This window comes from Numida meleagris, chromosome 4, assembly GCF_002078875.1.
Source record: "Numida meleagris isolate 19003 breed g44 Domestic line chromosome 4, NumMel1.0, whole genome shotgun sequence".
NCBI lineage: Eukaryota > Metazoa > Chordata > Aves > Galliformes > Numididae > Numida > Numida meleagris.
In genome coordinates, this window is record NC_034412.1 from 97353839 (window position 1) to 97375396 (window position 21558).

At 59.9% G+C, this 21558-nt stretch overlaps 1 protein-coding gene across 10 annotated transcripts in view; it reads right to left on the reverse strand.

Annotated features, from left to right (window-relative positions):
* Nucleotides 1-21558, reverse strand: part of DYSF (dysferlin) — a 68660-nt gene that overhangs the window by 31701 nt on the left and 15401 nt on the right. For 3 of the 10 annotated variants that reach the window (XM_021395034.1, XM_021395030.1, XM_021395039.1), the window contains exons 4-36: nt 20877-21281; nt 20143-20271; nt 19959-20021; nt 19825-19875; nt 19349-19379; nt 18854-18969; nt 18646-18772; nt 18415-18518; nt 18183-18251; nt 18068-18111; nt 17868-17950; nt 16991-17032; nt 16456-16571; nt 16069-16182; nt 15387-15564; nt 14468-14592; nt 13953-14059; nt 11938-12130; nt 10630-10785; nt 10407-10538; nt 9683-9849; nt 9214-9328; nt 9029-9134; nt 8186-8328; nt 7089-7265; nt 6590-6683; nt 6364-6441; nt 4450-4631; nt 3765-3905; nt 2965-2994; nt 2477-2503; nt 944-1045; nt 147-308 (exon numbers count right to left, since the gene is read on the reverse strand). In XM_021395034.1, the coding sequence (XP_021250709.1) occupies nt 147-308; nt 944-1045; nt 2477-2503; nt 2965-2994; nt 3765-3905; nt 4450-4631; nt 6364-6441; nt 6590-6683; nt 7089-7265; nt 8186-8328; nt 9029-9134; nt 9214-9328; nt 9683-9849; nt 10407-10538; nt 10630-10785; nt 11938-12130; nt 13953-14059; nt 14468-14592; nt 15387-15564; nt 16069-16182; nt 16456-16571; nt 16991-17032; nt 17868-17950; nt 18068-18111; nt 18183-18251; nt 18415-18518; nt 18646-18772; nt 18854-18969; nt 19349-19379; nt 19825-19875; nt 19959-20021; nt 20143-20271; nt 20877-21281 (3909 nt within the window). The remainder of the gene's footprint in view (nt 1-146; nt 309-943; nt 1046-2476; nt 2504-2964; nt 2995-3764; nt 3906-4449; nt 4632-6363; nt 6442-6589; nt 6684-7088; nt 7266-8185; nt 8329-9028; nt 9135-9213; nt 9329-9682; nt 9850-10406; nt 10539-10629; nt 10786-11937; nt 12131-13952; nt 14060-14467; nt 14593-15386; nt 15565-16068; nt 16183-16455; nt 16572-16990; nt 17033-17867; nt 17951-18067; nt 18112-18182; nt 18252-18414; nt 18519-18645; nt 18773-18853; nt 18970-19348; nt 19380-19824; nt 19876-19958; nt 20022-20142; nt 20272-20876; nt 21282-21558) is intronic. The other 7 variants (XM_021395035.1, XM_021395031.1, XM_021395037.1 and 4 more) reach the window with 5 other exon arrangements.

Below are 21558 nucleotides of genomic sequence, written 5' to 3' on the forward strand. Positions count from 1 at the left end.
AAACCCTTCCATGGTTCTACAAAGGTCCATTCCAACCCAAACCCTCCAGTGATTCTATGAAAACTCCCTCCAACTCCCAACAACTCTGTGGTTCTAATGGTTTTCCAAACAATCTCTACCAGCCAAGCCCATGAAGAGGTCCTCACCACTTCCATGAAGAGCACGCAGACGTCGAAGTTGGGGTTCTTCTTGACGTTCTTGATGACGCAGGACTGCACGAGCTGGCCCCCGCACTCCACCAGCAGGCTGGGCGAGGTGACGCTGGCCAGCTGGTAGCTCTTGAGGTTCCTCAGCCCCCAGGCCAGGATCTGCAGGGCAAGAGGAACAAGCAGAAAAGACTGAGCCAAAAGCCTTCCTCTGCGTCTGCCCTCAGCCTCTCAGCAATTGAAGACCATCCAGGTGGGTAGGATGCTGCTGGGAGAGCAACGAACCAGGTCCACAGCCGCTTATCTATCAATAAAATATCTGTATTTGGGGCAATCAACGTCCTGATGTGAGGCAGATTTGCATTCTAAAAAGCAAGGCTGGTCCCGGTCTGTGCTGTGCCCCAGGACCTGCCGCTCCGCGGGGCTCACTGCCCTGGCCCCAGCTCGGTTGGGGCCTTCTCATCACCCCAAAAGTAAGAAGAGTGCCAACCACAGGAAAGGAACAGGATAAATGGAAACCTGCTGGTCCACTGAGACAGCCACATCCAGTAGGAGTGGAGGGCACATGGTTTATCCATGGCAGGGCAAACCTGGAGCCAAATTTGCTGTGTTATAATGGTTTAGGGAGACCTTTTTTGGCTGGTATCTCACGGGCAGAACCAGTTCCCAGCCCTGTGCCCACGGAGCCTCCTTGGAACCCTTTTCAGTCTCACCCACCCCCAGGGATTCCCATTAAGGATGCCACCCTACCCATGCCACCCTCTCACCGGCCACCCCACATGCTCCCTGCCGCTCACCTCAATGGCCGTGCGCTGCAGGACCGGTTTGATCCCTTGGGGGACCATGAAGATGTTGGGTTCCCGTTGGGGTGGCGGGTAGGGCAGGTCAGAGTCCTCGGACTGAAAACCAAAGGGCGACAGCATCAGGTTGGGCCGCCATCCCCACCGCCCGCCCTCCCATTCCGGCCCCCCCAGAGCCCCCAGTCTCTGCAGAAGTCATCCCCATTCTGATGTAGAAGGAGGTGTGGTTTCATCTCCTCCTGTCTGCATGAGGAGCGTAGCAAGGCAGTTACTGGGAAGGATGGAACGGCAGCAGGGGATGGATTAGTGCAGAGCAGCTCCTTGCAGCAGGCAGGGATGCTGTGACGAGCCCCCCAAGCACCAGCAGCATACCATGGTGGGACAGAGGGCACGCAACAGCATCACCGAGGAGGTCCAACCACCAGAGGTCAATGGCACAGCCATGCACCCGCTCATTGGAGCCCTGGGGTACCCACTGCCTGCAGGCATCGGGACTGGGCTCAGGCAGAGCCCTCTGTGCACGCTGCGGGCAGAAGGATGCGTCCACCGCCTCGCCAGCAGCTGAGGGCTTCAAAATTGGCCCCCACAGGGCAGGGAGGGGGACCAAGAGTTCCCTGATCGCCAACAGAGGTTGGGCCCAGCGCCCTTCCAGGGTCTGAGTTCCTCTCGAGCTGAATCTTCGAGGTCAGGCTCACCAACAAGGGAACAAAAGAAAGCAAAGCCTCTAAGAACGCATCCCTCGACCAAGGGCAGTTGGAACCGATTGAGGAGAGCAGAATTCATTTCAGCCTGAAGCGTTACTGCATTCAGCGGAGCGGGTTTCTGTATTTCAAGCATTAGGACAAGAGCTGGTGGCCTCATGCTGCCATTCCAGGGCGAGTTAAACCCCAGTGCTGGGATGAGAAAGGGGGAAGGGCTGCTCCCCTTCCCACCAAACAGAAGGGCTCCAGTGCCAGCCCGGTCATTCAGACCCATCATGAAGGAGTGTGACAGATCACCCAGCTTGTTAATTACTTCAGAGGGCACTGGAAACTCAGGGTGGCATTGGGGTTGGGGTCAGTCCCTGTGATGCAGCCTGGGGGGGGGGGGGGGGGGGGGGGGGGTCAGTCTGAGGGGGACCCTGCGGGGCAGGAGGGCCAGGCTGCGCGGTCCCTCTGTGGGGACGCTGCTTGGTTTCCAGGCTGAGGCAGAGGAAGGGAGGGGAGGAAGGGTTTGAGCACAAAGGTACCCATCGGAGGAGCCCCTCGTAGAACAAGGCAGGGGCGCAGAGCTGCGCAGTGCCCAGACACGGCAGTGGTGAGGAACAGAGGAGAAAGAGCAGAGAGATGGTTACTTGGGCACGCTTCCCTCAGAGGGGCTCGATATCCGCAGGCCTCGTGCACGCTCACCCCACTACAGCTGACCACCACCCAACGTGCCACTGGGAACCCACCTCAGAGCCCACCTCCCCCCCTGCATCACTAAAAGCCCGACGCAGTGGATTTAGAAAGCAGCTGCCCCTCCAAGGACAATGAGACGGGATGGACTCACCTCGTCCAGAGCAGAGGACAGCTCGTTCTGTTTGGGGAACAGAAGGAGATTAGGAAATGAGAGCACCTCTCACTCACAAGCCCATCCTAACGCTCTTAAACCGAAGGGATAAGGACGTGCTCCCACGTCCCTGCCCACCCGGAGGAGAAATCAGTGCAGGGAACTTAAAACATCTGGAACTCCAGCATCAGTTACACAGGGCTTCGCTCAGCAGAGCGACTGGGCGTGCAGGAGGTGCTGGGAAGCACAGCCCTCCGTGATGGAAGTGCTGGAGTTTTCTTGGGGCAGGAAGACATCCCTCTGCATGGCCAGGGTGGGATTTGCTCGCTCTGTCTTAGGGGCCGTCAGCTGAAGGAAACCAGCACGTCTACGCAGGGCTTTGCCCATCCTAAGAGCGGCATCAGGACTGCAGAGCCCACTGCCAACCTCTTGCCTGGGGACAGGGAGAGGGGTGGCTCGGGGAGCAGGGCTGAGGAGGAAGGCATTACCTCGAAGCCAGGGATGTGGTGGACAGCCGGCTGCGGAGGAAACACACACGTTTTCCACTTGTGCTCCCAGGGACAGAAAACAGCAGCCCTCCCCCAGCCCCAGGCTCCCAAATTCCCGGGTGAGGGCAGGGCTCTGCCTGCAACAGGGGGGCAGGGCAGGACCCCCACCCCTGGGCTCTCCCCCCGCCACCTGCAGGTCCTGCACGGGGTGAGGAAGGGGTGGGCATCACCTCCCCCATCCCACCAGTAGCTGCAGACCCACACGGATGCAGCAAGCAATAGCACAGCCAACGTCAGCATCCCTAGGGGGCACGGCCCCGGTCTCCCCAGTGGCCCCAATCCGCACAGCAGGGCTGGGACCCAGAGCTTCCCCCACGGCTGCAGCATGCAGGCAGTGGGGCACCCCTGCAGGAGCAGCAGCGGGACCTGCATCCTTGCAGGAGGAGCAGCAGGACCTACATTGGTGCAGGAGGAGCAGCGGGATCAGCATCCATGCAGCAGGAGGAGGACTGGGACATGCATCCCTGCAGCAGGAGGAGCAGAGGGACATGCATCCCTGCAGCAGGAGGAGCAGAGGGACATGCATCCCTGCAGGACAAGCAGAGGGACATGCATCCCTGCAGGACGAGCAGAGGGACATGCAGCAGCACTCCCAGCCCCCAGCAGCCAACACCTGGATCCAGCACCACCCCCCGTCCCGCTACTCTGCTCATTGCTCTGATGCTGGAAGGTGCTGAGCCCAGAATGGACAACAGCACCGAGCTGCACCCTGCTGGGCGCAGAGCAGGAGGGGAGCTCACCTTCTCCCTCTGGATGAGCTCGAAGGCAGCCAGCAGCTCGCCGACGTTCCTGCCACCCTTGAGCACGGGGTGCCAGGAGAGCCGCGGTGCGCGCTGCAGGCTGGGCCGGCACACGCAGCGCCCCATGAACTCGTCCGCTCCCTGCAAGCAGCAGAGATGCCAATGCTCCCCATCCCACAGCAGAAACACGTTCACTTCTGGGTGTTTTGGCTCAAAGAAGAGGTGAGGTTCCTCTGCTGTCACACAGTTTCCAGAGCAGGAGCTCCAAGTGCAATATAGAGTGGCACCGCGGAGCACGCGGAGTGGGAATGATCTGTAGGGATCACCAAGATCCACAGGGGTGGTTTGGGGGACATATGGGCACAGGCTGCCCACCGGGGTGGGGCTGGGATTGTCCTGGAGGTGTTTAAGAAATGTAGAGACATGGCACTTGGGGACAGGGTCAGTGGGCATGGCGAGGTGGGTTGGGGTTGGACTTGGGGGTCTTGGAGGCCTTCTCCAACTTGAATGGTTCTAGGGCTGAGTCCCACCCAGGAGCTGCACCAGCAGCTCGGGAAGAAGCTCAGCAGCCGTCCACCAAATGCTGTCACCTGAAGGCACGTGGGATGCCTTGGGCAGCCAAACCCTACGTGTGGTAGGCCAGCTCCCCCCAGTACAAGGGCCCAGCTCGTGCCCGCACACTTACGTAGGTGTCGTGGTCGTATATCTCCACCACGATGTTGGGAGGGCAGTCAGACACGTTCTTGGGGTCCCCGAAGATCTCGATCTCGTAGAAGATGAGCGTCTGGTCCCAGGTGGGGTTCAGGGTGTTCTTGATCACCACCGTCTTCTGGCTTTGGTGGAGGAAGGAAACGATGGCGTACGGGTCTGCAGGGGGTGACAGAGAAGGTGAAGGGTGAATCCCAGGAGGAGACGGCGACGCGCAGCCACACGGGGCCCGGTGTCTGTGAACAGACCACGAGCGGGCTGGGGGAGCAATGGCAACACCATCTTGTCCCAGGCAATGCCAGCTCATAGTCCTGCATGGTAGTTATGCTCAGCTGGGAGACTTCCCCATTGAAATGCCCTCTGGTGAGGACCCCAGCCTCCATGAGGAACCACCCTTAACCTCCATGAAGAACCACCCTTAACCTCCACGAGGACTCATCTCTGTCATCCAGAAGGAACCATCCCCAACTCCAACCCGTGACCCCTGGGGTCCTGCACCTTTCCATCTCACCCACCCTCAATTATCCCCCTCGGAGCTGCTCTTCTCCAAGCCCACCTCTGCCCGTTCCAGCTTTTTGAGAAGCGAGGTCACCACCACGGGGGACACAGCTTGGTAGTTTCTCTACGCAAGAACCTCAGTGGCGTCACAGAAGCTGGGCAAAAACCTTCCCCTCCTGAAGCACTTCCCCTCCCTGCCAACCCCTGACGGAGGATTTTGTCAGAAACCTTTCAGGTACCACGAGAGCCCGGGTCACAGAATCACAGCAGGAAGCATTGCTCCTCCCAGAGAGCGACCGGGCTCCGGGGGATGCAGCAGGGATGTTGTGGGGTGAGACAGCGGATGCTATGGGGGATGAGCTAGGGATGCAGCAGGGGTGGTAGGGGGATCATACAGGGATGCAGTAGGGATCCTGTAGGGGGATGATATAGGGTCGTTGCAGGGATGGTATTGGGGTTGCAGTGGAAATGCTACAGGGAGGCACCAAGGATGATATAGGGGATTATAGGGATGCATGGAGATGCTGTAGGGGTGATATAGGGGATGCAGCGAGGATGCCATAGGGGATGCAGTAGAGATGCTATAGGGATGTCGTGGGGTTGGTATGGGAATGCTACAAGGATGCTACAGGGATGGGATGGGGTTGCTGTGGGGATGATACAGGGATGCAGTGAGGATCCCCACGTATAGGGGATATAGCTATAGGGAATGCTGCCAGGATGCTGTAGGGGATGCTGTGGGGATGCTATGAGGTGCTGCAGGGATGCTGTGGGGGTTATATAGGGGATGCAGCGGGGATGCTACAGGGATGGTATTGGGGATGATATAGGGATGCAGTGGGAACACTACAGGGATGCTGTAGGGGATGCTGTAGGGGATGCTGTAGGGGATGCTGTAGGGGATGCTGTAGGGGATGCTGTAGGGGATGCTGTAGGGGATGCTGTAGGGGATGCTATAAGGACGCTGCATGGATGGTATGGGGATGCTGTGGGGGTTATACAGGGGATGCAGCAGGGATGCTTCAGGGATGGTATTGGCGATGCAGTAGAGATGCTACAGAGAACGCAATGGGGATGCTACAGGGATGCTGTAGGGATGTCACAGGGACACTATGGGATGTCACGGGGATGCTGTGGGGGTGTCAGACACAGCCCCGCCAGCTTTGACTGAGGGGTAACAACATACCCCCACTCTGCCGCATTCCTGCCTCAAAACAGCGCTGCAATGTGTGCACACAGGCAGCACGGAAGAGCAGCACAGCCCACGGGGACGAGGGTGCGGGACCACCAAGCCCCATCCCCGGCGTGCCCCCCCCCTCCCCACAGCCACGCTCCTGTCCCTGCCGTGCAGGAGATGCTCCTCAAACCAACCAGCACGACCGCGTGGGCTCACCCGAGAAGCTGTCCTTGTCCATGGCAGCCAGGTCCCGCGCCTGGTACATGTAGCAGCGGAGGTGGTAGCGGTTCCCATCTGGAAGGCATGGAGAAATGGGTGAGAGGAGCACCCAGGGGTGACCCCACCCGGGGAGAAGTTGGGGTGACGCCGGGCCGTGGGGTGCCCGCAGCACAGATTTCCCCCCCCCACCGTGGAATTTCACCCTCCCCGCGCCGCGACTCACAGTCGAAAATGCAGGAGATGGTGGGTCTGTTGACGCCGAAACTCAGCGTGGAGACGGATTTGCCGTCGTCGCTCTTGTCGTCCGTCACCCCTCCCTGCAGGAGAGAGCAGCGGGATCGGGGGGTGCGCACCACAGGGCGTCCAAGGGGACCTGGGGACCATCGCCTCCCGGCACCGTGGGAGGGAAGGGCACGGAACCCCCCCGGCTGCACCCAGCACCCCACACGGAGCATCCTCAGACCGTCGGTTTATCCTATGTTTTCCTGTAAAGCCCTCGGGGTTGGTGACACGAGGCGTCCAAAGTGTCCCCTGGGGGAGGGTGACAGCTGGGACCCCCCCCCCCTCCAGTGGGGACAGCGGAAGCACAGGGATGGCGCACGCACGGCTGCGATGCGAGCGAGTGCCACGGGGCACCCAGACCCTCAACCCACGGGGGCTCACAGGACAGCAAGGAGTGGGGAGAAGGTAGAGACAGAGGATCACAGTGGGTGGGGACCTACCAGGGCCCCCTCCAAGGCAAAGACGGCGGCGGCCCCGGCGCGCTCCAGGGGCTCCATCCTGCGTCTCCAGCGGCGGCGGCGGAAGGCGTCGGTGCGGCGCGGCCGCATGTGGAAGCGCCAGCCCAGCAGCGAGGCGTACTCCCAGCCCTCGCCGTCCTGCTCGTCCTGCTTGTGCTGCTGGGGGGAGCGAAACACCAGCGCTGCACGGAGGGGTCCCCACAGGTGGGGTTGTGCCCGGGTCCCGCTCGGCTTCTTGGAGCTGCTGCGGGATTCCCACCCCACGTCGCGCCCGTCTCGCTGCTCTCCGTCCCCCACGGATCCCACAGGGGAGCCCCATTGCTGGGTGCCGGTGTGAATCCCACCTGGGGAAGGCTCTGGCCAGGATGGGGGCTGCGCATGTAGGGCGAGCATCCTGCTCTGCACCAGCACCACCCACCCCCTCCTGCTGGCCCTCTGCTTTGCCACCACCTCTGACCCCTCCTGGGGGCACTGGGCACTGGCACAGGCTGCCCAGGGTGGGGTGGTGGGGTCACTGTCCCTGGAGATGTCCCAGAACCATGGGGATGTGGCACTGGGGGACGCGTTCAGTGCGTTGGGGTTGGTGACCCTGAGGTCTTGTCCAACCTGAATGGCTGTGTGATCCTATGGCCTCCTTGCCAGGCTATCAGTCCCAAATCCAAGAAGGGACTTTTCTCCCCAGATCTCTGCCACCCCCCACCCTGGGACCCTTTGGGAAGTGGAATGAGGTCCCCAGAGATTTCCATCCAAAACTTTCTAGAAAAAGAGAAAATGAGGGAAACTATCCTGGGGAACCTCACTGTGGTGTGGCTTTCACAGTCCAATGGCACCACCTAGAGGGGAGTGGGGCTGGGACAAGGCACAGAGCCCTGGTGGCCAACACAGCTCTGCCCCGTGCCCTGTCCCCAACCCCACAACCACTGACATCCAGAGGTGCCACCACCTCTAGGAGACACTGACCCCCGCAGTGAAAACCACAGAGCTTTCCTGCGTCAGGCCCCCGACCTCGAGCATCCCCCCAGCACGTGAGGACGCAGCCCTGAGCTGCTCCCAGCCCCATTCTCCCACTCTCACCCCACCTTCCTGACGGTCTCCATCTGCGCCAGGTCCCTGCGGCGCAGTCGCACCCAGCGCCGGCGCCGATTGGTGTGGTACATCTTCTCAGCCGGCACCCACGCCTTGGGCCGGCGGTCCGGCGGGATGGTGATGCCGTACTCCCAGCCTGGGGGACACGGGGACAGAGGAGTCAGGGTGGGAGAAGAGCCCCCCTCCTTGCCTCCCAGTCCTCTTCACATCCATCCACATCGGAAGGGGGTTGGGGCTGGGTGAGCTTTAAGGGCCCTTCCAACCCAAACTCAAGCCATCCTATGGTTCTTTGATCTTTAAGGATCCTTCCAACCCAACCCAAGCCATTCTACAGTTCTGTGATCTTTCAGGACCCTTCCAACCCAACTCAAGTCATCCTATGGTTCCATAATCTTTAAGGGCCCTTCCAACCCAAACTCAAGCCATCCTACAGTTCTATGATCTTCCAGGACCCTTCCAACCCAACTCAAGTCATCCTATGGTTCTATGATCTTTAAGGTCCTTTCCAACCCAGCTCAAGTCATCCTATGGTTCTATGATCTTTAAAAACCCTTCCAACCCAACCCAAGCCATTCCACGGTTCTATGATCTTTAAAAACCCTTCCAACCCAAACCCAAGCCATTCGACGGTTCTGTAATCTTTAAGGACCCTTCCAACCCAAGCTATGCTGTGGTTCAGTGATCTCAGATGCTCTCCAACCCTCTCTCCCTGGAAGCCAGATAAGATGGAGGGACACCTCCATCCCCAGGGCCAGATGGAAGCACGGAAAGAAGACCCCAACAGGCAAAATTCAGGGGATGAAGTGGCACGGACACTTGAACCTGCCCCCTCACACCTTTCTCGTCCACAGCTCTGTTGAGGTCAGTGTCCCACTCCACATCTTCCCACTTCCATCCCGGAGGACACTCGATCTCATCCTTGGGCAGAACCTTCTCCCCATTCTGTGGGACACAGTGAGGAACAAGGTCTACCCGCTGCCCCCGTCTCCCCGGAGCACCCCGGGTCCCGCTCAGTCCTTACCACATCGGTGTAGGCATCAGCCATGTGGATCCACTGCCCACCAGGCAGCCGCACTTGGTTCTCAAACACCTCCTCCACGAAGCTCAGGTGCCCCGCGTCCGCCTCGTGCAGCAGCCTGCACCCAGGAGCAACATTGATCGGGGGGGGGGGACCCCATCCTGCTGCCCCCCGAGCACCCAGACCCACCTGCCCCAAGCCCACCTCCCAAGCTCTCCCACCTGGGGCTTGCACAGGTATGTGGGCAGCTGCAAGACTGGGGCTGCTTGTTGGGTCATCACCCAACGCTGACACAACACATTGCCCATCAACATCACCGCGCACCAAGGACGCCCTGGGCAGGAGGAGCCCCCACCGGGTGACCCCCTCCCCCGACCTCCATCCAGCATCCCGGTGACCTCGCCACCAGCTCCACGTTTTGGGGTGCCCACTCAACCCAAGCCCTGTGGCTTTGCAGAAATACATCACTCACGTCTTCTCCGGGCAGATGAACCAGTCGCCAGCCCAAGTCCAGCCTGTGGAGGGCCGGAAGCTGTCCTTGGGGAGCTTGATCTTGCCGGTGACATCGGAGTACTTGGGGTAAGTCAGGCCGGTGGTGCCCCAGTTCCCAACCAGCGCCAGCTTGGTCTGGTTCTCGTACTGAGGTCACAAAAGCGGAGAGATTTGGTGTTAGCAGTAGGGTGAGACCGGGGGGACAGATCCTGGGATACAAAGGGCAGTGGGCAAACTGGTCTAGGGGGTGGCAGCTGTGCCTATGGCAGGGGGTTGGAGCTGGACAGGCTTCAAGGTCCCTTCCAACCCAATCCATCCCATAGTACGTGTAGGTGCGTTGCTTAGGGACGTGGTTTCGTGGTAGACATGGCAGTGCTCGGTCAGCTGCTGGCCTTAATGAAGTCACAGAGCTTTTCCAACCTAAAGGACTCTGTGATTCCACGAACTCACAGCCATCCTGAGGACCAACCTCCTGGGAAGAGCCTCTCCCACCCAGCAGCCCCCAGCCTCCACCCCCAACAAGAGAGAGGAGGGTGGGAACCCAGATCCACCTCTCTCCACCATGCTGGTAGAATCAGCTCTTCTCTAGGTCATTAGGGGCCAACAGGAGCCCCACAGCGCCCATACCCTAACCATGGCCCAGCCCCACACGCTGCCCCCCAGGAGGACCCACGGAGCAGGAGGGGTCCCTGCCAGATGCTCACGGTTTCAGCGAAGACAGAGAGCTTCCCCTCAGCGTATTGGTTGAACTCCTTCTCATCGACGGAGAGCCCGAACCAGAGCTGGACGCGGATCTGGGCTGGGATCCGCGGCCCCGTCGCCTCCTCCTGGGGGTACTGCAGAAAGAGCCACGCAGAAAACAGGAGAGCGGTCCCAGGGGGCTGCCCCAGGGTGCACGAGGAGCTGAGGTACAGAAAGGCCACGCACCTTCAGGAAGATGGTCTGCAGCTTCCCGCAGCTCCTCCCGCAGCAGCTGGGGCCGCCACGGGAGTAGAGCACCTCGCGGGCCGGCACGCGGGCATAGGCAACGCGCTTATCACCCTGCAGCATCCAGATCACCACGTCCGGGAGGCTGTTCTGGGGCTGCAAAGGGGTGAGGGTGTTATGGAATGATGAGGGCACACAACCCCATATGGATTCCAGACCCCACCGCCAGCCCCAGGCTCTAGGGCTGAGCGTCCCAACCCCACATCGTGCCCAGCTCGCAGCTATCCATTTGCAATGGGAAAAATGGTATCTCAGAGCACCACAACATCGAGACATCGCTGTCTGATGGGAAGCGCCATGTGGGAGAAGAAGAGATGGTGACAGCTCTGGGGCTCTCCTAGCTCTCAGCCCATTCAGCTGGAAGGGATCTCAGGAGATCCCTAGTCCAAGCTCTTGCTTAAAGATCAGCTATGAGATGTGACGTGTAGAAGAATGCTCCAGAAATAAAACGAACAAATGAACATGGGGTATTCCTGGTTACTGCTGCGTTGGTCTGATCCTTCCCTAAGGCGTGTGGTCATGGATCTCTCTGGCACGTGAAGCCCCACTGACTTTGAGGACTCTGCATAATCTGCCACGTAAGAAGAAACCCAAATCCGTAGCAGTGAAAGAACCCAAAAGGTGCAGCACCACATGAGTTCCCTGCAATCCATCCTGCCCAATTACATTCCTCAGCCTTTTATCAGATCTCCCAACCCTGATCCCGCACAAGAAGCCCCAGTGCCGAGAGCTTCATTGGCTAACGTTACTAGCAAGTCACTGTTGTGAGGTGCTGGATAATCCATGACTGCAGTTTGATAATGATTGTGATCGGAGCTGCATGACTTGCGATGGGGAGTTGGACAGCCTTTGGAGGACCCTTCCAACTCCAAGGACTCGATGATGATACTCCCAAACGTCACTTGATTACTTCTTGTCTCTCCCATACATGCAGGAGCATGATGCATGTTAACAGGATGTCACTCTATTGGTGTTTTGAATTTAATTATTTTGCTTACATCCCTCAACCCATTGTGCTTTCTCTGTCTTTTAACACCAAGGCAAAACGAGCAAACTATCGCCCTTAGAAGACCACCGCAGAATCAAACCTTCTGCTTTGACTGGCAGCTTTTGGCCAAAGCTTCAGCCCAGTGCCATCAGCACCTCTACACCGAGTGCAATCCCCCATGAAACCCCACTGATACATAACACCGGGGCGGTGGCAATCCTCGCCTGGGGGCTGGGACACCCCCGGCATCGCGGCGTTACCTCCTCGGCCATGGCACGCAGCCGGCACAGCCAGTCCTCCGCCTGTTCCAGCGCGGCCGGCAGGCTCAGCTCCTCGTGCTTCAGCCTCAGGGCTGCCCGCACCATCTGCTCCAGGTTGGTGCTGCGGAAGCGGTACAGGTTCTGGTCCAGGTGAGTGCTGGCCGCCTTCCCCAGCACGTCGGGCAGTGGCACACTGCGGGCAGAGATGTGGCGTGAGCAGTTCTCCCGAGCCTCACCCTCCTCCCAGAATCCAGAACCATGGGGGGGGGGTAGAAGGGGCCTCTGGAGATCCCCCAGTCCAACCCCTCTAAAGCAGGTTCATTGGTCAACCCTTGGTCAACCACTGGTCAACTATTAGTCAACCGTTGGTCAACCGCTGTTCATCCGTTGGTCAACTATTGGTCAATCACTGGTCAACCACTGGTCAACTGTTGGCCAACTCACTGAACAACTGTCGGTCAACCACTGGTCAACCGCTGGTCAACTGTTCGCCAACTGTTGGCCAACCACTGGTCTATCATTGCTCAACTGGTGGTCAACCGTTGGCCACCAGGACACCCAGGTCCTTCTCTTGCTTCACTGCTAGTCTTTTGGGTTTTGTTGTTGTTGTTGTTTAAATTCTCATCAAGCTTACAAGCAATTAACAAGCTCCTGAAGGTGCACGTGGGGAGTGCTGCGATGCCAAGAACCCTCACACATCATTGGAAGGAGTCAGGAGCCTGGCCACGCCACACACATGCTTGAATGTCAATTGATTCAAGCTGCTGGATGAAGGTTTCAGAGTTTGCAGCCCAAGCCATTCCATGGTTCTATGATCTTTAAGGACCCTTCCAATCCAAGCCACTCAGCACGAGGGAGCTACCCAAGCCAGGTGCACTTAGTGCTTTGAGCACTGGGTTCCGCTGCTACTCCTCTTTCCCTAATTCCATTGGGGTGCCACTTCCAGCCCTTCTCTTTCCCAGGAAGGAAACCTCTTTGTGAAAAGGTCTAGAGAACACTTGAGCCTTTCCACCAGGACAGGGAAGCACTGGGGGCAGCAGAGCTGTCCCATCGCTCCAAAATCCAGCCCAAGTTCCTTCCAAACGAGCCCTGTGCGTCCCACCATGGCCCCGCGTCACACCCAGTGACCACGGAGAGGTCAGGCTGCACAGGGCCACTCTTTCGTAGAACCATAGAGCCTTTAAGGTTGGAGAAGACCTCTAAGATCACTGAGTCCAACAGTGTGTGCGTGGGGGGCAAAACAAAAGGAAACAGATGGGGAGAGGGCTGTGTCTATGTGCATGTGGCCATGTGAGCGCGTCCTCCTGGAGCTCTGCGCACTGGGGTTCAAGGCCCAAAAGGAGGAGGTACCATCCCACCACCATTAAGGCCAGGGCACGTGGTCCTGCAGGCTGGTGGGGGGAGGTGGGGACAATGGTCCAAGCAGGCCTGGTGACAGCACGGACGGCCAAGAGGGACAGATTGTCCCCCTGAGATGAGGTGAAGCACCAAGAGCCACCACAGTGCCACTGAGGTTCGCCCACCGCCAGCACTGGAGGTCACCAGCAGAGGGACATGCTTGGTTTGTGGGCAGCAAGGACAGGGAGGGGGGCTGAAGGAAGAAAACCACCCTGACCCAGTGCAAAGAGGGCACAGTGGGGAGGGGGCATAGGGTGGGGGCCAACTCAGCGTCCTGACGTGGGGGTTTCTCAAGGAAATGCTAAGCTGCAGGGCACACAGGGGATGGAACCGGAGCTCAGACAGCATGGCCTGCACCTGCACCTGCCCATGGTGGGGGCACAACGCAGACAGCCGTGGGGACAGTGGGACATGCATCCATGGGGACAGTGGGACATGCATCCATGCCGCCCAACCCAACACCTCCATCCTGCGGTCCAACCGCCGCACACACAGCACCCAGGAAACCCAGCGCTCTGCAGGGACTCATGCAAAGCATACGGGGACAACACTCTTCCAATGACAAACAAGCAATGACGCGTGGGGAGAAGTGTCCCTCTGAGAGCTGGCAGAAATACCTGCAGTCTGCAATGACGTCGTCCATCAGCTGGGTGCCCAGGGCCTCCAGCTCGCCCGGCGCGCCGTTGGCTTTCAGCGCGAGGTGGATCCGCTCCAGGTTGGCTTCCTGCACGACGTGGGGTAAGTGCCACGTTGTGCCCCCCCAGCTCAGGAGCTCCCAGCTGGCTCCACTGAGCCCAGCACCGCCGGGTGGGCTCCTCTTGGAGCTCCCATCGCACGCTCCAAAAGGGAAGGAAGCAATGCTTCCTGCCCCGGTTCCCCAGTTGGGTGAAGCATCCCACTGTCCCCCCATTTCCCACCCAGCTGCGTGGCCCCGTGCTGGCTGGAAGCCATGAAAGAGAGGAAGCAGCCCAGGTTTTGGGTCGCACAGAGCCCCTGCTGTGGCTCCCACACCCCAAACATGACACCTGGGTCACCATCAAACTCCACACCTGACCCCACTGGAGATGGGCTCCATCCCCCCTGCCCCCCACACAGGATGCAGAGGGATGCACCGTGTCACCCCGGCACTCACCAGCCTGTCCGCCGCGTGCTGGAGGAGGTTCTGAGTATCGGTTCGGTAGCTGATGTCTTCCCAGTAGGAGGACAGCACCACCACGGGCTTCACATTGCCCCAGGGCAGGTAGTAATAGTGGCAACCTGGAGGGCACAGCACGTGAGTGAGCTCAGGGCACTGGGTGACAACAGCAGGCACCACCTGGTTGGGGCAGGAGCTCAGCGCCTGGCTCTCTTGGAGATTCCGCGTGCAACAAGGTCCAAATGTGTGTATGGACCCGTCTGCAGCTGCTCCTGTGGAGCAGTGAGGCCAGGAAGCAGCAGTACAACCCCAGTGTGCTGAAGGCATCTGACCCCAGAACACTACAGGAGCCAGGGAAAGGCCACCCCAAAGGACCAGATCTCCCCTGAGAAGAAAGGAGCATTATTAGGGCCAAAGAGCTCCACAGGAACGCTTAATTCCTGGCTGCCTTCCTCCTCTCCAGTCACATCTACCCACACAAGCTGGTGCCTTCACATGTTGGTTGAGGTTGAGGTTTCAAAGGCCTCCAGTTGGGCTTGAAGACCTCCAGTTGGGTTCTGAGGGGCTCCAGTTAGTTGTGTTTAAACATCCCCAGTTGGGTTCTGAACGCCCCCCACTGAATTTGGAAGACCTCTAGTGGGGTTTGAATGCCCCCAGCTGAGTTTTGAAGGGCCCCCTTGGGTTTTGAAGGCCTCCAGATTTGTTTTGAAGATCTCCAGTTGGGTTTGAAGACCTCCGGTTGGGTTTGAAGGTGTCCCATTGGGCTTGAAGGTCTCTTGTTGGGTTTGACAGCCTCCAGTTAGATTTAAGACTTCCAGTTGGGTTTTGAAGACCCCCAGTCGGGTTCTGAAGCCCTTCAAGGATGGAGAACCCACAGCCACCCCCCGCCAGCACACAGTCCCTTGGTGCAGCTCACCATCAAACACGGCCCGGCTGTACTGCGTGGTGGAGGCCAAGGGCAGGCAGGTGTTGTCGAACTTGTTGCCGTAGTTGCCAATGCTGACCTCAAACTGGATGGCATCGTCCACATCCTGCAGCATGGTGGCCGAGTAGAAGGCAGCAAAGAGGGAGTACTTCCTCCGCCGCAGGTACTTCTGCAAGAGGCACGGGAATGGGAAGGAGATGCCACCACTGCCCTCCTACGATGACCCAACACATGGCACTGTGGCAAAGCCACTGAGATGGAAGAGATTAACGCAGGAAAGAAGAGCATAATGTGCATCGACCAAATTTGGGGTGAGATGTTTAGGAAAAATCTGACAGAGGAGAAGACTGGAGCTATCCGTGTGGAAAACGAAGGTTAGCCCTGAGGACATGAGCAGCAGAAGTGCATCTGCAACAGCACTCAGGGTCACAGTATCAGAGAACAACCCGAGCTGGATGGGACCTGTGAGGATCACCAAGTCCAACTTGGTGCAGCTGGGATGGCTGTTCTTCAAAAGCAAATTAGCCGCACATCCACGTTCACTGAGCAAACCATAGACACAGCAAGCTGGACACCCTGGGATGAAAACGCAGCGGGAGACGCCCTCCAGGAGACCATCAGCTGCCAGACATCCCCCCAGCATCGCCAACGTTGGCCCCAGCAACCCCATTACCTCCACCCGCAGGATGTCGTCGGCAGAGATGTCCTCCACCTTCAGCTCCCCCTGCTCCGCCAGCTTGGTCTCCAGCTCCAGCAGCACCCGGCCACGGTACGCGACGCCCTCGCCCTTGGGGTAGAGCGGGGACAGGGTCAGGAGCCATCGCCATCGCCCCATGCTTCACCTCCGCCTCCGCTCTCGTTGGCTTGGCGGCACAGAGGTCAGGTCAGGAGCGTTATTTCGGAGGCGGGGAGCGGTGCCGGGAGGCGGTTAGCCAGCGGGGAGCGTTGGGGGCAGAGCGCACGGCGCGGGCTCCTGCTAACAAAGCCAGTCCGGGTTAGCAGCAGCAGGAAGGAAGGCTAATTTATTTTGGGCCGTGCGCTGGAAAGAAGCTGATTTCACCTTTCCTAAATTGAGCGCCTCGTAGGGGTCGGGGAAGCCGGTGAACTCGCGGGGGCTGCCGTACAGGTTGACGTAGCAAGGGCCGAAGGTCGGCAGGAAGCCCAGCCCATCGTCCACTGTGGGGCACAGGGAAAGGGGACGTCAGGAACCCGAGGGCAGAGGGCCACGTCCCTGCAAACACCTTTTGCCAGGGCAGGAAAGGTGCTGGCAGCCGTGCACAGAGCATCCCTAGGGCGGGAGAATGACGGCTGCCTGGTGCCACGAGACAGTGTGAGCTCAGTTTTGGACACCTCAGGCAGACGAGCAGCAAAGAGCCCAATCTGTATGCTCTGAGCTCCCAGCACAACGCCGGACCCCGACCACTCGCCGTGCAACGCACTGTCACCTCGAGACTGCCAATGCCACCGCTGCCCAGCGGGGATACCCCAAAGCCACCGGAGGGGACGGCGGCACAGCCCTTCCCCGGGCACCACACACCCTAAGGGAAGAAAGTTACCCAAGCGCCCACAAACCAAGAGGCTCTAAGGGGACGTACGGTCTGTGGCTTTCAGAGGCTTCGCGAGAGCTGGAAACGCATCTGGAGCGTAAAGAGATGGAGAGAGGTCAGGAGGAGGAGCAGGGAAGGCTGCAGGACAGGAGGAGGCGATGGGAAAAGCAGAGGCCATCACTGGGGGTTTGGTGCCGACAGAGAAGCGGGGAGGCTGCGACACAGCCGTGCAGCCCTCCGTGCAGGTTACAGAGGGTGCACGGATCCAGAGAGGATGCAAAACCTCCTGTGCAAAGCAGCTCTGCAGCAAAATCTTCCTACAGCCACAGGAGGAATGAAGGTCTGCAAGACCACGAGCCAGGGGGACTGCCACCAAAAACATGCAGAATGGGGACGTGGGACGGATGGAGCCACCGCCATGGGATGCAGGGAACCAGCATACAGGACAGGTGGAGTTACCATGCAGGGTGGATGGAGCGAGCTTGTAGGGCTTCCGAAGCCACCACCATGCAGGACAGATGTAGACACTACCACGGGATGGACAGAGCTACCATGCGGGATGGATGGAACCACCACCACCACAGGATGGACGGAACCATGACCATATAGAATAATTGGAGCCACCACCATGCAAGATGGATCCACCACGAGACGGACAGATCCACCACCACGAGACAGACGGATCCACCACCACAAGAGAGACAGATCCACCACCACAGGATGAAAGAAGCCACCACCACACAGGATTAACAGAGCGAGCACCATGGGATGGACGGAGCCAGCATCACCCTTCTACCCACGCCCCCATCGACCAGACAGAGACCTCCCTGCCCGTTCCCTCTTCCAAGCCAACACCAAGCTCCAGCCATGAGCGCGCCGTGCTCCCCAGGGCCGTGCACAGAGCCCCATCCCGCCGCCCGCTCACCCTCCAGCTCCCCGCCGGGCGCAGAGATCTTGGACATGCAGAGGTAGGCGGTGCCGACAACGTCGTTGTGTGTGAGACGGTCCCTGGAACACAGCCCACGTCTCAGCGCGCACCGGGTGCCCCCCGATCCATCAGCACGGCCCCTCCCCAGCTCCTCCTGCTTTACGGGGTGCCTGCCCCATCCCCTCCCCCTGGCTCACCAGTCGGTCACCCGGATCCTCATCTTCTCGCACATGGAAGGGAACTGGGGAGAGAGAGGAGCGGTGAGCGGCGGCCAGGGGCAGCGGGGCGATGAGGGGTGGGCACCGCACTCACCATCGCCGGCAGCATCAGGCACTGGTTCCACTGCGGGTTGGCATTCTTCTCCAGGATCTTCGAGTAGAGCTGGAGGGGTGGGAGCAGCGATGGGTCTCCCCACGGTGCTGGGAAGTCCCACACCCCAGCAGGGACACAACCACGGCGCAGCCCAGCCACCGCCCCACCGGTGTCCCCACACCATGTCCCCCCCAGCCCCCAGCACGGGGACGCAGAGCCGTGCCCCACTCACCGTCTTCCCCGCGAAGCTGACTTCCACAAAGGGGTCGACCAGGTTCTTCTTGTTGCTCTCGAAGCCGAAGATCTGCCGGACGTTGTCCATGACAGCGTCGTCCACTGCGGGGGGGGGAGAGCTCCGCTGTGGGGGCTGCGATCCGCAGCACCCATGGGTGCTACGTCCCGCGCATCGCGACCGAGCGACACTCCCAGCAGCCAGCAGCTTGCCCCGACGCCATCCACTCACTCTGGGGCAAATCCTCAGCTTTGAAGATCTTCAGGCAGAACTGAGCCCCTCGCAAGGCGACCCCCGTGGGACGCAGGAGGTTCCCCTCGATGTCCTCCTTGTCTTCGGAGACCTCCTTCTTCTCCAGCTGTGGGATGGCCAACAGGTCAGCACGCCCAGCCAAGCAGCAACAGCGGGCAGCTGGAAGCCCCCCGGCATCGATACTCACGGGAGCTTCGTCCCCGGGCCCCAGCACCAGCAGGCTGACCTTCAGGTAGCCCTTGGCCCCTGCTGTGAAGTCCTCCGGGTCGGAGAGCAGCAGCCACCGCCTGAGGATGGCGTGTTCTGGGGGGGGGAAACACGGGGCGGGGTGATGGGGAAGCACTGTGTTCCCCCTTGGCCTCCTAGCTCTCTGTGGTTATCACCGTCACGCGTGACAGGGATGGGGTAGGAAACGTTTAAGTGTCCTTTCTTTAGGGACGCCATCCCAAACTGAATCCACACGAACACGATTAGACATGTATTAGACATGCGTTGTATCCTCTCAGACATGGTTTAGTGGGGTTACTGGTGGTGGGTGGATGGTTGGACTGGATGATCTTGTAGGTCTTTCCCAACCTAGCTAATTCTATGATTCTATGATGTACTGCTCGGGAAGGGGCGGTCAATAGGGGAATGCCTCTGCCCTTCCTATGGGAGCGTGTGGGGCGGATGCTGAACTCACTCGGCTCCGAGTAGATGCTCTCAATGTCCATCTGTGAAGCACAGAGAGAGAAAAACGTAGAATCAACGCTTCGTTAAGGTCGGAAATGACCTCTGAGGTCACAGAGTCCAACTGTCAACCCATCACCGCCCACGGAACCACAGAACCACGGGATCATTCCCATTGGAGAAGACCCCCAAGTCCATTGAATCCAACCACCCACCCATCACCTCCATGTCCGCTCAGTTATGGAATCATTCTAGTTGGAGAAGACCCCCAAGGTCATCAAGGTGACCCCTCCCCACCATGCCCGGACACAGAATCACGGAACGATGGAAGCACAAAGGCTGGAGGAGCCCTCTGAGATCCCCAAGGCCAAGCCCAACCCATCCCCGCTCCTAGAATCAGAGTCTCTGAGGCTGGAGAAGATCTCCAAGATCATCGAGTCCAACCACCAGCCCATCCCCGGCCGATAAGGAGATGGCAGGGATCCGTACCCGAAACTCCCCGATCACCGCGTCCATCCGGAAGGAGCGCGAGTCCAGGACCTGCGGGAGGAGCAGTGAGCCTGGCTCAAGAACAGAGCCACATCCCCAGGCCGGGGACGGGGACACAGCGTGGGCGAGCTCACCGTGATGAAGACGGGCGCGTCGAACAGCTCGGCCGGCGACTCGAAGACGTTGAAGAAGAAGGTCTGGGGGGAAAAGGGGCGATGGAGCGTGGCACTCCCAGCACGGGACGCGCCACCGGGACGACGCTCTGGGATGGAGGTGGCCCACCCCTGCCCCACACAGCCCCCCCCCCTCCCCCCTCACCTCATCGAAGCGGGGGCTGTTGCCTTTGCGTATCCTGGTCCTCTTGGTCTGCCCCGCGGCCGTCACCTTCACCACCGGGCGGATGTTAACGCCGGGCAGCTGCCGGCCCTCGATCACCCGCACCCGGATCTGGGAGGAGGGAGGAGGAGAGGTTGGTCCGGCCCTGGGGGGACACCCTGGGGGCACCTCGCAGGTGACAGCACCCAGGGTCAGTTCGAACCTATAGGAATGGCGTGGTGACACCTCCCTGTGACAAAACCCAGGGTTGGTCCGAGCCTTCGGGGACACCTCATGGACACCTCACAGGTGACAGAACCTGGGGTTGGTCCAGGCTTGCGGTGACACCTCAGGGACATTTCACAGGTGACAAAACCCCCAGTAAAGTCCTTGCCCTAGGGGACACCTGGGGGGTAACCTCGGAGGTGACAAAGCTCAGGGTCAGTCCTGCCCATGGGGACACCTCTCAGGTGACAAAACCCCAGGCTGGCCCTGCCTTAGGTGACACCCTGGGGACACCCTGCAGGTGACAGAACACCAGGTAGGTCCTTGCCCTATAGGGACACCTTGGGGACACCCTGCAGGTGACAACCCCAGGCAGGTCTTTGCCCTATAGGGACACTCTACAGGTGACAATACGCAGGGTTGGTCCTAGCCTGCTGGGACAAAACCCCAGGTAGGTCCTGGCACTACAGGGATGCTCTCAGGGGACAAAGCCCCGTGCCCGGGGGTCTCACCTGGAAGTCCTGAGGTTTGTTGGACAGCGGCTTTTTGGCCGAGCTCCTCCTGCGCTTCACCCCACGGCCGCGGGGAGCCGGGGGTCTGTGGGGCACCGAGGGCAGCTCCGAGCCCGGTGGCCCCGAGGCTGGGGGCTCCGTCTCGTCCCCTGTCACCGCCTGGTCCTCCCCCTCCTCCTCGGTGGCCACTTCTGCGCGGGGCGGGAGGCAGGGAGGTTGCTGGGGGTCCCCGGCCTCTGCGGGGTGGGCTATGGGGGATGTATCTCCCCGTGGAGCCCCCGCGTTACCAGTGAGTGTGTCGGGCTCTGCCACCGCCGCCGGGGCTGGTTCGGGGGGGGCTGGGGGAGGGAAGAGGGGGGCAGCGCCCGGAGGAGGGGTGTAGGAGACTTGCAGGATGAGGGAAGCCTGGGTAAAAGGGGAGAGTGGTCACACATCCCCATCCCATTGCCGCGTCCCCTTCCCGTTGTGTGTTCCCATATCACTGCCGTGTCCCCAATCTATCGCCACGTCCCCATTCCATTGCCATGACCCTGGCCCATCACCATGTTCCCTTCCTGTTGTGTTCCTACCCCACTGCCATGTCCCCAATCCACTCTAAGCCCCCGTTCTGTTGCATCCCTGTCCCACTGCCATGTCCCCTTCCCATTTTGCCCCCAACTCATTGCCACGTCTCCATCCCTGT